This window comes from Botrytis deweyae (genome assembly GCF_014898535.1).
Source record: "Botrytis deweyae strain B1 chromosome Unknown BDEW_013, whole genome shotgun sequence".
In the NCBI taxonomy this organism is placed as follows: domain Eukaryota; kingdom Fungi; phylum Ascomycota; class Leotiomycetes; order Helotiales; family Sclerotiniaceae; genus Botrytis; species Botrytis deweyae.
The window spans coordinates 102,684-119,608 of record NW_024066220.1 but is presented as its reverse complement, the minus strand read 5'-3'; the positions used below and the strand labels follow the sequence as shown (position 1 = coordinate 119,608).

The 16,925-nt window shown below is 44.1% G+C and overlaps 2 protein-coding genes across 2 annotated transcripts; one reads left to right on the top strand and one right to left on the bottom strand.

Moving 5' to 3' along the window:
* Positions 1-1,072: 1,072 nt before the first annotated feature.
* On the top strand, positions 1,073-2,848 carry EAE98_006186 (uncharacterized protein; the record flags this gene model as incomplete). Its single annotated transcript, XM_038953808.1, has 4 exons — positions 1,073-1,274; positions 1,341-1,712; positions 1,781-2,182; positions 2,661-2,848. The coding sequence occupies 4 exons, from the start codon at positions 1,073-1,075 to the stop codon at positions 2,846-2,848; spliced, it is 1,164 nt and encodes a 387-aa protein (XP_038809598.1).
* A 505-nt stretch (positions 2,849-3,353) lies between these two features.
* On the bottom strand, positions 3,354-10,656 carry EAE98_006185 (uncharacterized protein; the record flags this gene model as incomplete). The annotated part of the gene is made up of 3 exons (XM_038953807.1): positions 3,354-9,759; positions 9,828-10,093; positions 10,492-10,656. The coding sequence occupies 3 exons, from the start codon at positions 10,654-10,656 to the stop codon at positions 3,354-3,356; spliced, it is 6,837 nt and encodes a 2,278-aa protein (XP_038809597.1).
* Between the last annotated feature and the right edge of the window lie 6,269 nt (positions 10,657-16,925).

Below are 16,925 nucleotides of genomic sequence, written 5' to 3'. Positions count from 1 at the left end.
GCAGTAAGACACATAGATGTCTGTGTGAAAAAGCAAAGGGAGCGACAGCAGCGAGACAGTCTCGCTGGAGAGATGTTGCCGATCGGCAGTTTTATGGTCCCATAGTATGCAGAATCAATTCAAGCAAAGACACGAAAATTAAGACGAATTTCTCTCGACTTGTTCAAATACAAACAATTGAAGCAGATTGGCAGAATTGAAAAATGAAAAGGTAAGCAAAATGAACAGCGTTGAATGCTCTGATCAAGGCAGTTTGTCTGTGCTACCGTTAAGTTCTGATTTCATGTAAATGCAATCCTCTCAAGAAAGTTCATCAGATGGCGTTTACTTTAACACATCGAAAGAGAGCGGTCAATTTAGTTACATCTATCGATCTTTCCTAAATAAACTCACTACATATCGATAACACTACTGTACCTCGGGGCCAGGAATGTGATCTTCCAAGCAGGAAAGTACGATTCCGATTTAAACTGGAAACGTATTTTTGTGATCTTCTCCGCACCGCAACATCACGAGAAAAAGCTCAGCTTCTTTCTCATCCTTCTCCCAAATTTAAATACAATCAGCCATCTCCAAAGATACGAAAAACATCCACCAATTTTCTCCTTCGTATCACACACTAGGATCTTCCCTCAATTCATCTTTCTCTCTATCAATCTCCAATCTCCAATCCGTATCACATACCATACCATACCCGGTAAAATCGCGGCATTTCCAGCCCCCATCTTTCCACCACGATAACCTTAAGAGTCTCTGATTACTTCATAGAGTCGGTGCAATCAATATCTATGTGGGGCACAGCGATAGATACAAAATCGTTTAGGTAACCGCATCTGTCCTGTTTCCTGACGATCTCTCTCGATTCCCACGAGGAGCAGTGGGTACGAAAAAAGAATTTTCGGTGACGTCCGTTGAGCTAGATATGATATTGAAGGAGTAGGGTGGGTAGGTCATTTAACTTCATATATATATCTCGTGACGAGTATTCTCGAGATTTCTCTTCACCTTTTCGTTTCGTTCGATCTTGAGAATTCCCTTTCTGTTACGCGGAGACCAGACAAGATAAGACAAGATGATAAGTTCACGGATCGTCTCTGGGCTTTTGGGCCTGGGAAGTTTGGTCTGTGGTTCGAGTGCTCTGGGATATGGAACTAGTTATGCTACCAATAATGCGACCAAATATGTCATTATGGACAATGATTGGAGTTCGACTGGCTTCATTCCATTCCTCATCGCTCTCGAGGCCGGATGGGAAGTATTAGGTTTAACATCTTGTGCGTATCTCCTCATCCTCTCATTATCATAGCTACCTTTCAGCTGACAATTCCCTCCCCTTTCAGGTACCGCAGATACATGGCAACACCAAGTCGCACTGCATGCACTAGCTACCCTCTCTGTCGGTAACCTGACTAGCTGTATCCCCGTAGTTCCGGGCTCTACATTCCCGCTTATCAATACCGCCACGAGATTCCAAGCATGGGAAGCGGTTCATGGTAAACTTCCTTGGGAGGGTGTATTTGCTCCGTATAATGCTACAGCAGAAGCAGAAGGAAGTGATCCCACATCGGGAGATAACCCTTTCAGAGTCGTAGAGGGGGCTTTTGTAGAAGGAATGCCAAGTAACTATTCAATTAATGGATTGAAGAAAAGTCAGAGTGCCAGTGCATTTATGATTGAAATGGTGCATAGATATCCCGGACAAGTTTCCATATGTAAGTGAACAAATCTTGCTTATTTTCTAGTAATTCAACTTTGACTCGAAAACTAACTCCCCACCCAGACGCCGGCGGTTCTATGACCAACGTCGCTCTCGCCGTCCGCTCCGACGACAACTTTGCCTCCCTCGCCAAAGAACTCGTCATCATGGGCGGCTACATCGACGACAACCTCCTCCAAGTAACCGGCAGCGTGCTACAAGCCGACCTCAGCTCCGACATCAACTTGATGGTCGATCCCGAAGCCGCCAAAATTGCTTTCACGGCCAACTTTCCCAAAATCACTTTCGCAGGTAATGTCGCGAATCAGGTCATGAGCACACAGGATTTCTTGGACGAGATTAAGGAAGTTAGTAATCCCTACTCGGAATTGGTGTGGGGACATTATGGAACGGAATTCCCATTTTGGGATGAGACTGCTGCGGCAATTATGGTTGATGGATCGATTGTGGAGAATTCTACAAGTTGTGAGTTATTTTTCTCTGGGCACTTTTGCTTCATCCCTCTCCCATCAAACGACATGGAAGAAAGCTCCGCCGGCTCTTGTAGACAGTAGAAGAAAGTTCTTCCCTCAGCTCTCCTCCACCTCCCCCGTCCACCCACAAGACTGCTGCGGCGATTATGGTAAATGGATCAATCAACTGTGGAGAATTCCACAAACTACAAGTTAATTTTGATCCTTCCCCCTTCCTCCTTCCTCTCCTCCCCTCCCAATTTTTCAATTCCCTCCCCACTATTGCATGCATTCGATAGACGAAGAAAAGTTTCCCCCTCAACCCTCAACCCTCAACCCCAAGAGAATTACATCCATCATGGTACGCGACGCAATGAATACACCGATTCTCCACATCCTACAAATTACATATCTAACCCTCCATCTCCAACCCTCCATCTCCAACCCCTCACTAACAAACCCCTCACTAACACCCCCCCTCCCCCTCCTAGTCTACATCGACGTCGACACATCCTACGGCTCCCCCTCGTACGGCAACATCCACGCCTACCAAGAAGCGCTGATGCCGCCCGGCCTGCGCAAGGTCCACTATGTCCATCGCGTCAATGGTGATACCTTGAAGAGCATGATTAAGAGAGCCGTTCAGTATCCTAGGAATTGTTCTTCCATGGGGAGATAGATAGATAGATACTAGGTAGATAAGAGATGATGGAGGTGATGAATTTGAACATTAATTTTATTGTTATTATTGTTGTTATGATAAATACCTAGGTAGATGGTGATTAATTGCGAGGCTTGATATATTAGTGAAAGGCATGGTACTGAGCTGGTTGAGAATACCTATCATTCAAGTAATATCAAATACAAGTCAATGAATTTATTCATTAATCAAATTCACAAAAGGTATCAACTACATCACATGTGAAAACCCCAATATTGATGAATAATTATATCTTCTCATACTTCAAACTACGCGACGCAATGCATTGCTTAAAGACTATAAACCGACCATTCATTTATCAAAATACCAAAGACATGGCTTAAACGAAAGAAATTGTAATAGAGTACAGAGTAAAAGTTGTATCATCCTCTAATCCTCTTTCCATCCCAGATCCCCCATCTCAAATGATCATATCATCATGTCGAAACCCTCGTTTCAAATCATGGCATTCATAACCCCAACCTTAAGGTCTTCCCAAAAACTTCAATGCCTCTTCTCTTTCATCAACTGGCAACATAGACAAGACTTGTCTAATACCAGCCATAGCACCACCACTCAATCCTCCCTTAGCACTAGGTCCACTAGCTCTAAGCAAAGCCGAAACCTCGGCAGCTACACCCTCAACCTTCATTTGTTCAACCTTCTCATGAACAACCTTTCTATTCTCCTCATACCACATGGCTACACTCTTATCATCTGTTTGGAATGCTGGAATAGCAGTCCAGGCGGCAAGTTTTCTCAAGTTCTCTGGCCTGGTACCAGTTGGTGATTTTGAGTTGGCGGATAACATGCGCTTAAGGATATACTCCTCGTTCACACGTCTTCGTACACGCCAGTAGAAGAATCTTCTAGCCTCTCTCCATTTCAATGACTCTCTGATAACACCCTTTGCCTTCATACGTCCAGCACGGTCGTGAAGATCAGCGAATTGAAGCGAGATCTGATTGTAGACAGGAAGTAATGCCTTCTCTCTTTGCTCTACCTTAGCCTTGATTTCAGCCAACTTCTCCTGTCCAGCAGCATTGTCGAGTAATTGCTTCTTGAGTTCAGCGTATTCTGGGTCGAGACGGGCCATGGTCTCCAACTGCTTGTCTTTACGGTACTTGATGTTGACAATACCTTCTGGTTCCAAAACACCACCGCGAGCGTCTTCATCAGCGTACATTTCCATGAATTCTGGGTTGATTGTAGGATCAACGACGACCCAAGAACCACCTCTAAGCTCACCAAATGGTGGAATGTAGACAAAGATTGGTTGCTCGTACTTGACCAAAGCATCAACGATATAACTTCCATACTTGAGAACTTCGTTGTACATATCACGTTGACCACCAGAGAAACCTCTCCAGTTAGCCAAGATCATCAACGGCAATTGCTCACCATTGTTGAAGTCCTTGATAGCTTGAGCAGTCTTGAAAGCGGAGTTAGGATACCAGACACCACCAGCTTCGTTGGAGATTTGTTCGGTCGAGTCTGGGTTTGCTGGATCGGCAGGTGTGATGTTCTCAACTGAGCGGGTCTCGACAGCGATGACACCCATTGGGATACCACCAAGACGAGCACGACCAACGACAACAGTCTTTGCCCATCCGCCGAGAGTCTCAACGAAGGAGTCCTTGTCGAAAAGACCTGGCATGAATCCTTCGTCGTCTTCCTTACCAGCGATGAGGTTTCGAACATCATAAGGTTGCTTTTCAGGTGGAGTGTAAACAATATCACGATCCCAAGAGTCAGCAGCAGGTCCGATTGGTAGAGGGCTGTTTCTCTTGTCTGGAACATAAGCCATCCATTCGACGATCTTGGAAACACCCTCGAAGTCATCATTGGCAGTCATGTGAGAAACACCATTCTTGTACATGATTTGAGTACCACCAAGTTGCAAGTTGGAAGTATAAACTTCACGACCGAGAAGCTTGTTGATGGCAGGGGCACCAGTGAGGATGATTGGTTGTCCTTCAATTTGAATAGCACGTTGTCCAAGACGAACCAAGTACGCACCAATACCAACTGAACGACAAGTGACTAAAGTGATGGTAAAGATGTCTTCGTAAGCTCTTGAAGTGGCACCGGCAATCAAACCAGAACCCTTCAAACACTCAACACCGAGACCATCTTCAGCACCAACGATAGTAACGATCTTGTGTCTCGTCTCACCGTCCTCAACAACCTCCTCAGTAATGACGTCCTTGCTCTTACCATCCTCAAATCTCTTCTTGGCTTCAGTATCCAAGTAGAGATATTTGAAGCCGGCTTCTTGTCTCTCAGGGTTCTTCCAAGCAACCTTGAAGTAAGGCATAAGTTCTTCAGCCATACCAATACGAGCACCAGAGTTGGCAGAAAGGTAAATACGTGGAATACCCATCTTTCTTGCAAGTTCCGTGCACTTGTGGAAGAATTGATCTTCTTTTGGTCCGAAACTACCAATTCTGAAAGTGATATCGTTGGCGACGATTATGAATTTACGGCCACGAGGATATTCTGGTGTCTTGGCAGTTATGAGCCAACCAACCATACCGTGGGTATTGGTACCAGGTTCGCGCGAAACCTCAGCAAGACCATCATTGTCATCCAAGACGAGTTCACTGTACTCAATACATTCACCAGTAGGGGGTTGCTTTTCGGCCAAAGAGGAGTGTTTGCGGACAGCCTTGACCCAGCTGTTTTGAATGGCTTGTCTGAAAAGCTCTGGGAAATCGTACACGTATTGGGTACCCATGAGATGAGCCTTGTATCTCTTTGGTTGCAACCATTCCTTGGTGGGGTATGGAGTAGATACTGGTCTCAAGTGCATGGAACCAATCTTGGTGGTACCACCGATACTTTGGAAGACCCATTCCCCACCCTTCTCAGATTTACGCTCAGCGTACATCTCGACTTGGATGACATAACCAGAAGTGTTGGTGATGACAACACGAACGGGGTATGGCATGCCAGTGGATGGGTCCGTACAGATAATACGGATCTCAGCACCAGTAACACGGAGTCTCCAAAGACGTCTACCGAATCGCTCCAAGAAACCACCAAGAGCTTGTTCGATCTCGGGAGGTTGGAGAGGGAAAACAGGAGAGAAGTTAATGAAGATGTGGTTAAGATCAGAGTTATTATTTCCAATGATCTCAAGAGCATCCAGAATATCATTCATCAATCTATCAGACTCAGAGATCAAATACTCAGCAGTAGGAATCTCATCACGAAGTCTTCCAGGACGAACGACAGCACGAGTGAAGTATCTCTTATCGCTTGTAGCTTCCTTGCCAACAGCCTCATAAATGTGGATGTTTCTGTTCTCGGTGAAGACGGGGGTAATCTTGAACTTGGAAAGTCTTCCCAACTCAAGTTGGAAAGCCAAAGCAGGCTCACTGTGACGGATACTCTCATCTTCCTCGTAGTTGGGGCCTCTGAAAGTGTAGTATCCAGGGTACGAACCATCTTTGTGACCGCAGATAAAGGTGAGACGACGAATGCGACGGTTGAGAAGTTCCTCCTTATAATCGTTGACGATCAGCTTGATCTTAGCGACAGTCTCATTGTCATCAAGACTCTCGGCATCTTGAATGGCGACATTGCAGACGGCGGTAAGCTCGTCCTCAGTATCAAGGCGAGGTGGTGCAACCTTGCGCTTGCCACCAAGTTCCGGCAAAAGACCATTGCCCTTCTTCTTAGATCCAGACATAGGGAAGACCTCAAGAGCCCGTTGCAAGTACTCCTCAGCTTCGTCGAGATATTGAACTGGTACAATAACACCCTTTCTTGTTGGTTCATGGTCAGGCTTGTTGGTAAGGTAGGTCATATCACTAATAGAGCTGACACGTTTGAATGGGTTGCCGGATTCATGCGAAGGGGTAGCTGGTGTCGAAGGAGCAGAAGATTGAACTGGCATGCCAAATTCCGAAGCTCCAACCTTTCTCAAGACAAAGTCCCATGAGACAATGAAAGGAGGCTCGGCACTCTCGTTGTGATACTCAATCTTCTTGAGGGAGTATGCTCTGTAAGCACGACGAATGTAAACTTCAAGAGCTGCGAGCGAGACCCAAGGATCACTGTGTCCGAAGAAAATTGGCAAGACGTCAAAGACAGTGTACTTGGAGTCAACGACCTCCTTGAGAACCTCAATATCAGGTTCTCTGTGTTCCCATCCGGTCTCACCATATCTTGATTCAACAACCGAAGATCGAAGAATGTGCTCCATTTGTGCCGCACGTTCCTCCAAGGATGGAAGAGCACATTGGATGAGAATCTCACGTGCCTTCAAGGAAACCTTGGCAGTTTGACGGGCCTCAAGTTCAGTGAGATTTCGAAGAGAAGGTCTGAGATGCTTAGCAACATCGCCGGCATTGGGCTTGTTTGGTCGATACTCCTCGAGAATAGCGAGGATCAAGTTGTTCTTTGCACCGACTCTGCTGTGCGACAGAACAATTTGAATAACCTTGGAAATGTCATCCTTATTCTCATCTCTGAGCTTAAGGATAACCTCCTCATCACGGGAGGTACGGCCAGAAAAGAGACGCTCGACGGAAGCATACTTCTCGAGAAGGCCAGAGAAGACGGCAAATTCGTGAGCCTTTGGTCCGTTTTGGTATCGGTTGAGAATCTCAATCAATGGGGCGATGGAAGCGGTAAGGAGATCAACATCTCCAGGCGCAACATTCTCATCCAAGAATTTTTGAAGAGCCTTGGAAAGGTTCTTGGCTGGGAATTCAGCGTTGCGAGACTTACCACGGTCAAGGATTTGAGTCAAGGTGGCATCCAACTTTTGTGGCATTCTTGCGTGAAGAGCTGAGAATTGAGCATTGAATTCACCGTATGGCAATTCTGGATCTCTGAGGACCTCGATCAACTCCTTCAAAGTAGAACCCATGATGACTTGGTTGTCAAAACCATCAAGGATATTGTTGAGAATGTTACGAAGGAGTACGAAACGTTGAGCAGCCTTGGTACCAACAATTTGGGGTGGTCCAAGATCTGGTAGGTGGCCCAAGAAAGGTTGAGCATGCTTGACTCTCGATGGATCGTCAAGAGCAAGTATGGCGAGGATATCACCAGCCTCTAAAGTAGCTCCTGGTTGCTTGATGAGTTGTACGATACCATCTTCTCCAGCAATAAGAGGCATGTACATCTTCATGACTTCGACTTCAGCGAATGGCTGACCAGCCTTGATGTGTTCTCCATTCTCAACAGTGAACTTGACGAGCTTTCCTGGGGACGGAGTTCTGAGCTGAGTGGGGTCATTCTCCTGTTCAAGCAAACACGTCTTGCTATCAACACTCAAACGAGTAGCACCGACCTCCTCCTTCCAGTAAACGTTGTGAGAACGTCCACTGAGGAGTACAAGAAGACCACCATCACTCAATGCACGGACACCGACAGAACACTTGGATCCGTTGATGAAAAGATGGTAGCTGTCCAAGCTGGATCGAGTAGCAGTAAACTTGTATCTGTGACCATCGTAAATGAAATCGATTGGGAAAACAGTCTTGAGAATATCCTTTGATGGAACTTGACCCTTCTCCAGAGAAGTTCTATACTCGGAAATGCAAGCCTCGCTAGCAATATGGGCCTTGGTAACGGCACCACAAACAACTGCAAGCATAGGATCCGGTCTCTCAGCAGTCAATTTGTTGGAAATAAGTTCATCAAGCCATCCAGTGGTAATGGTGTTATCTTCGAAGGCAGGAGTCTCCAAAAGTTTAATCAAGTATTCAACGGTAGTTCTGAAATCACCACGAATACTCAATTCCTTCAAAGCGACAACCATGTGTTTCCTCGATGCAGATCGATTCTCACCGTAGGCAAAAATGTGACCGAATTGCGAATCAGAGAAACTGTGAATACCACCAGCAGTACCAACAGAGAAATAACCCCAAACGTTGGAACTACTCCTGAAGTTCAGCTCGTGCATAGTACCACTCGAAGGCTTGAAACCCTCTCCTGGATCTTCGGATGTAATACGACAAGCGGTGGTGTGTCCCTTTGGTGTTGGTCTCCTTTGAGTTTGGATGCTCTTCTCTTGAGAGAAATCGAAATCAATTTCGGTGGTTGTCGAGGGATCAACTCCATAAAGTAATCTGATATCCTTAATTCTGTGCAAAGGAAGACCCATTGCAATTTGAAGTTGAGCCGCAGGTAAATTGACACCACTGACCATCTCAGTTGTAGGATGTTCGACTTGCAATCTTGGGTTCAATTCCAAGAAGTAAAATTTGTCATCGGAGTGCGAATACAGGTATTCAACAGTACCGGCGGAAACATATCCCACAAGACGACCGAGACGAACAGCTGCCTTCTCCATAGCTTGGAAAGTGGCTTGTTTGGCAACAGTAACTGGAGCCTCTTCGATAATCTTTTGATGTCTTCTTTGTACGGAACAATCTCTACCAAAGAGGGAGATGTTATTTCCATACTCATCAGCCAACAATTGAACCTCCAAATGTCTCGCATTACCAGCCAACTTCATGATGAAAATTGGGGAACCAGGGATTTCACTCGCGGCAGCTTTGTAAAGGGCTTCGAAACCTTCTTCGGATTCAGCTTTTCGGATACCCTTTCCACCACCACCTTCAGATGCTTTAATCATGACTGGGAATCCGATCTCTTTTGCCTTTTGTAGACCTTCTTCCCATGATTGAACACATCCCTTCATGTACACCGAGTCTTCGACGGTAACAATACCATCCTCATTAACCTCTACCTTATCAACACCAGTTCCTGACCAAGGTATACAAGGTACTTTGGCGTGTTGTGCAACGATAGTAGAAGAAATCTTGTCACCGAGCGATCTCATGGCCGAACCTGGAGGACCAATGAATACAATCTTTTTCGGACTCGCAGCTAAGGATTCCGGAAGTTTTGGATTCTCCGATGCATGACCCCTGATAGAATTATTAGTTTCTCTCTCCAAATGATCTGTATCTGAAATTGTATGAGGGGCGAAACCTACCATCCAGCCCAGACAGCATGAACATTCATTCTCTCGGCCACATCAACGATTAATTCGACATTGGCATAATTGTTATTATTCGTACCACCCGGAACCTCAACATATTGATCTGCCATACGGATATAATCTGCATTGGCTTGGAGATCCTCCGGGGTGGCCATAACCGTGAATTGAATAGCCTTTTCATCTCCAAATGTTTCGTATGCCCATTTTCGTACCGATCGAATTTCCTTTACAGCAGCAATTCCGTTATTTGCGATCAGAACCTATTCGTCGAGTGTTAGTTATGTTTCTGGACTAGATGTGAATATGCCAGTCCCAAAACTCCCAGTATGCAACAAGGGAGCAGATTGTACGTTGTCCATTATCAATGGGGGCAAGCCCCCAAACCCCCAAAGCTCGCTACGCTCGAAGCTTTCTTTATATATATTTGAAGACGAGGTATCCAAAACGAAATAGAGGGAAAAAAGGCTTCTGCCATGCTCCACTACTCGCCCTCTCTATCTGCCACCCACCCAACAGGTCCTGACTCCCATCCCACCACTGTATTCAAAAGCTCAAATCGAACACATAATTCCTCTCGCACAGTCTGCCCCCATGGCAATGGCCCCCGGAGGGCCAGCGGAGCGTCACCACATCCAGACTCAAGAAACTTTTTACTCACATTTGTAATAACCGTGTGTCCATCACTTGCTGCCACAAAGTCCTTAACCTTACCCGCGGGAGCATTTTCTAATTTATTTCCTCCAATAAAGTGATCTGCGAGGTTATGTCTCGCGGCGTAAGAGGACACTATTGGCACTGTGCCGTTTGTATGTGGTTCCGCCATTGTGAATGTGATTTGAGATTCGGATATCTTTGAGAAGTATTCAAGGCTCAATGAAGAGCAGAGAAGAGAACTTGTGCCAAAGAAAGGATTGAGGCCTGGAAATGGTGGAAGGAGGGGAAGCTGTATTCTTAAGCCAGCCGGGAAAAAGGTTGAGCGTCAGATAATTATTTCAGGAACTGACTCCGAAATCCCCTCGAAAGATTTCTAGATGTGAGGAATTGAAAGAACTCCGAAATAAATCTGAAGCCCTTTGTATTTTGTAAGAAAATGGAAAGATTAAACTTGAACTGTAGACAAAATACAAAAATAGTGGAAGTTTTAAGTTTTCGGAGGAAGGGTTGAGGGTTGAGGGTTGAGGGGAAAGGGAAGGGGAAGGGGAGGGGAGAAGTGTTAATGAAGGTTTTATAATCTTACCTGGGGTATCTCAATCTAATGAATGCTTGACAGAAAAAAAGATTGGAGACGGTCCCTTCTCTCGGCGAATGATGTCCGAATATTACAAAGTAGTCTGTGTATACTCGAGGAAAGAGGATATACAGCGGATTAGTATTTAAGAAGAGTTGAGGCGATGATGTAAGAATGAGTAAGTAATAAGTAAGACGGCAGGTAGGTAGGTAGGTAGGTGGATGAGTGGTTGGGTATATGATTGATGGATGTATGAGGAGAGAAGACGAGACGAGACGAGAAGGGAGGAGAGTGAAGAGAGAAGAGAGAAGAGTGAAGAGAGAAGAGTGAAGAATGTATCAATGTATCAATGTATCTATTAAAAAGTACAAGACAAGGAAGTAGATGTGGTATGGTATGTATGTACTTATTGCTAGTTGAAAGACTTCAAGTCTCGTCGAATGAGGGGATGGGATGGAAAATAGTCGACAACACAACAATCAACAATCAACAAGTTTCAAAATTGTTGATCTACACCATAGAAGCAAAAAAAACCCTCCAATTTTATGGCGATCAGGTTCCTTTTTTATCTTCTTCTATGTAATAAGTCTTAAGTCTTACATGGCATGAAATTCAATGCTCGATGGATTTTCTTGACCGAGTCTCATTATTTTGATTTTTCATGCGAGATGCGAGATGAGATGCGAGTGTACGTATCACCATTGATTGTATTGGATGTATTGGATTCTTGATTGTTTCATCAGTCTTCACTCTCAATATCAAGTCATCCCTCACTGTCACTCACTCCCTCCCTCGCTCCCTCACTCACTTCACACTTCACACTTCACACTTCACTATCAAAAATTGAATTTCTCCAATGTCTCCAATTTCTCAAACCTCTCAACCATCCCTCACTTGACCCCACTAAACCCAAGCGAGTAAAGCGCGTCTCCCAACGACCACGAATTTGGTGAGTTCTGGCGTTTTGAAGAGACCCACTCAGCCACTTGCATACTAGGTCGGTAGGGTAGGTAGGGGAGATTGGGTAAGGTAGGGTAAGGTAGGGTAAGGTGTATACCACTTGCGGAGAGACTAGGTAGCTAATAAGTCACTTTACTTGCTTAACAAGTCTTTGAGAAGGAAGTCCGTCGATAGATCTGGCTGAGAGTGTGAGAATTATATGGGAATATTCAATATCAATATTAAATAAAAACAGAGTATACTCTTTTACATCAACAGACGACAATATTATAATATATCACCACGACATTGTAACATATAAAGACACATCTAATAAATATAGATAATCAACACATCAACACTCACCATCAATCCAAAATCAAAAAATCATCTCCCATTGATTTAATCTAATCTCCATTTTTCAAATTCACCAAAAATCAACAATCATCGAGAGTGACAACTTCATTAAACTTTCTTCCCTCTAAGGCTGGTTAGAGAGGCTAGGGGTCGTGGCCATGCTTCTGGAATGAATATTACCCGGTCGATCAATTCCAACACCACCACACTACCTTGAGACTACCTACATAGTACATACAAGTACATACAAGTACATACAAGTACATACAAGTACATACAAGTACATACAAGTACATACAAGTACATGCCCAAATACATACCCAAATACTCGTACATACTGGTACATACCTAATAAAGCTAACTAAATAACAGGGGTCAAAATTCCAAAGGGATGAAGAATCCCGTAGAACCTTTGGTTTGCTTGCTGTACCAATCCAAGGTAAAATCTTACAAAGTACATATGTACATGCAAAAGACAAAAGACATCGAGAGGGAGAGAGAGTCATGAAAGTCAAAATCCTCCATTCCGTACATGATGCAATGTAATGCAATGTAATGTAATGTAATGGTGATGTCGTCTCTTACTCGTTCCTCTCACAACACCAGAATGCAGATATCTCCAGCTAGTCTAGGGATGCAGTTTCAAACTACATACATATCTACCTACAAAGTACATACATACATACATACACATATATACCAAGAGAACCTATCCAGCTTTCCTAGCACCGGACTTCTACGTCGTATATTCTCTCTGTACGAAGTACTTTCCAGCAGCACACACACATACACACGACTAACTCTCAGCTTTCCCAAAATATGGAACCCGTCGTTGATCCTTTTCCTAGATCATCATTGACTCGGTATTGATGGATGGGGGCCAGCCCCCAAACCCCCGTAGCTCGCTGCGCTCGATGATTCCCTTTCGGAGATAGTTCACGGCCAACAAAACATTATATCATCATGACCCTTGCTCTTCCCATCCAAAAGCCATCAAAAGTTCAATCCGAATCTTCCAAGCAAATATACCTAAGGTAATCATCCCTCCGAGTGCTTTGTCTCGCTTGACAGCTTAGGTGGCTCGGGTGGATAGGTAGCGTAGCTCCAACCCAAAATATCATTCATCATCATCCATCATTCACTTCCCTTCAATCCAATTCAATCCAATCCAATTCAATATCAACCCAAAATCTAAATATCTGCATCTACTCATACCACTACGACAATAATTCCAGAACATCAGTAAACAAAATAGTCATCACCCAGCTAACCCAACCCATCACCAAATGTGCATGTACGTCAAAGACTCCGAAACATCAATACAGAAACTCACTCGTCCATGTATATTGCATCGTATATATTCTAGCCCATAAGCAGCCATCAAATCATATCTATCTTTCTTTCCATTCGAACCCTTCGCTGTACCTATACTAGATAATTTCTACAATTCGAGTGCGCCCGTATCTCACAAGTCCGCTTCTCTAATTTCTAGGTAACCTACGTGAGGCTGAATTACTAGGTACGTAGATTAGATACCAGATATTTCTTATTTCTTATTTCTCCCCCGATTCCCCACGGACATCCGATGAGCTAGCTACTAGGCTAGGTACCTCCTCACCTCCTCCGAGCTCCCTCCTTTCTCTCGTTTCTCGTGTACACCTTTCCTCGCTAGACTGCAGACTGCCAGATAATTGACTCGTATAACATAATAGATGCTAGATAATCTTCTCTCCAACATGTACTCAATGCTCGCTCAACAATAAACAAGACAACAATCCACAATCATCATCATCATCATCATCATCATCACCTCTTTTCCCCTTCCCTTCCCTTCCCTTCCCATTCATTACCCCTCAGAATCAAAGAAAAAAGACCCCTAAACCCACATCCTCCCAACTCCAGCTCGAACTTATCCCAGCTACAGCAATACCAATCCTGAACCGGAGTTTACATATCGGGGTGGATAAAATACCTATTCACACATCCATCCATTTATCGCACTACCTAGATATTCATTACATTATTCATTCCATATACTCACTCACCCAAAGTAGAAGAAGAAGAAGAAGAAGAAGAAGAAGAAGAAGAAGAAGAAGAAGAAGAAGAAGAAGAAGAATAACCTCTTTACTACCACTACCAACACTCTCTACCTCCCTGCTCCCTACGTGCAAAGTGATACCGGTAGCTACTGTAGCTACACCCCGTCGCTCGCTACCTAGGTAGGTACTACTACTGTAGATATCCACCCCCCATCCAATCCCATTCCATCCATTCCATTCATCATCCATCCATCCATCAATATTTCCACACCTCTCTCTAGCCCCCCAAACAGTCGTCCGTCTTACAAGGAAAAAAACCTACCTACATCGGCGATACCTATTATCTATCAACTTCCCATCAAAAAATCTCTCTCCTCCTCCAATCAAATCATCACTCTAGAGTCCAAACACGTCGGCGATATAATCTGAAAACATCTTTCTTTTTCCTTCCCCATAGATAGCCCCTTCATAACCACTCTCACTCAAATCAATCTCTCAATCTCTCATCAGCCAATCTCTCAATCTCTCATCATCCAAATAACAATTATCACAAGCTATATATATATATATAAATCCCATCCATACTTAATTCCCTACCCCCCTCCCCTTCTCTTCTACCTACCCATCCACCCACCAATCTCCATCACATCACATCACATCACATCACACCACCCACAGAACTACAAGATACAAATCCCTCTCTACCACATCTCATCTCCTTCTCAATTTCTTCATCACCTCCACATTCACACTCACATTCACACTCACATTCACACTCACATTCACACTCACATTCACACTCACATTCACACTCACATTTACACTCACATTCATCTACTCTATTTATTACTTACTACTTGCTACTTACTACTTTTACTACCTACTACTTGCTACACACCCACGCACTCAATATATCTATCTATCCAGCTAGTTAGTAGCTAGATAGAGCCAGATAAGTTATTTATTTATCTAATGGAATATCTATCTATCTATCTATCTATCTACCTATCCTTCAACAACCACCAAGCTATCTACTCAACGTACCTAATCTCATTCAGCCCCCTCCCAAACAGTCCAGTTCATCCAGTTTAGTTCAGTTCAGTCCAATCCCATCCCATCCAGTCAGTGTATCCCATCCCATCCATCCCTAACCATCTATCCAAACAAACAAACAAATAGGAAAACTGAGTAAACCCCACTCTCCTCACTCTCCTCACTCTCCTCACTCTCCTCACTCTCCTCACTCTCCTCACTCTCCTCACTCTCCTCACTCTCCTCACTCTCCTCACTCTCCTCACTCTCCTCACTCTCCTCACTCTCCTCACTCTCCTCACTCTCCTCGCTCTCCTCACTCTCCTACCACCTCCCAGCTTCATTTCCATTTCCAACCCTAGCAACACCATCACCATGACCATCACCAATAAAATAAGGGAGAGGAGAGCATATACTCAATCAAACTCAAACGTATAACCAACCAACCAATCAATCAACCATAACATAACATAATACAATATAATATAAAAAGAAGGAATATATCTATATACATAACAGGTAGACCGACAAACAGACCGATAAACAGACCGACAAACAGACCGACAAACAAACCAACAAACAAACCAACAAACCGACAAACCGACAAACCAAACCACAAAAGCCGAAAAATATTCGGGCGTAAGAAATACCTAAGCTTATACCTGCCCCCGGCCTGCCTAGTATTTACCCCCCGTAGGTACCTACTACCTACCTACCTAGGTATGGTAGCTACCAAGACAAGTAGGTAGTTAGGTAGTTTTCCCGAGAAGGGTATTCCTTACATATCATCCATCTACTATTACTACCCTACCGTAGCTAGTGCATTCATCTTATTTTATAGCTACTTTTTGATCATCAAGATCTCTCACTCATATCATCACATCACATATCAAAAAAAAAAAAAAAAAAAAAAAAAAAAAAAAAAAAAAACACCCAATTGAATCATAATCATTTCCTTCATTCTTATAGTCTGTCTGTGTCTGTAGCGCTCACTTCCAGCCATCCATCCATCCTATCACATTCCATTCCATTCCATTCCATCTCATCTATCCATTCATCCATCCATCCATCCATCCATGCTCTTTCTGCATCCATATCACCTTACCAATCCATTCCAATCTCTCCCGCACACCATCTCACCAACAAACGAAACCCCAAACCCATCATCAACCATCCATCCCCTATGTACAAATGAAACGAAAAACTCTCTCCTCCCAGAATACAAAAAGGAACGAGCCAAGAGGAGCAGAGCAAATCAATAAAAAAGAGGTATAGCAGCAGTATCAATCCCAAACTGTTTCCCATACCATGTCCGCCTAGCTATGCACGCACGATGTTGAGAAAAACAAACAAACGCCTTAGCCAATGCACGCAACCCAAGTTTACACCCTTCTCCCACGTCCTTCCAAATATGATCCCAAATTCCCGGATTCTCCATAACGGTATACAGATGAAGTGAAGAGGATGAAATACATTCACCCTTCTCATCTAGTGAGC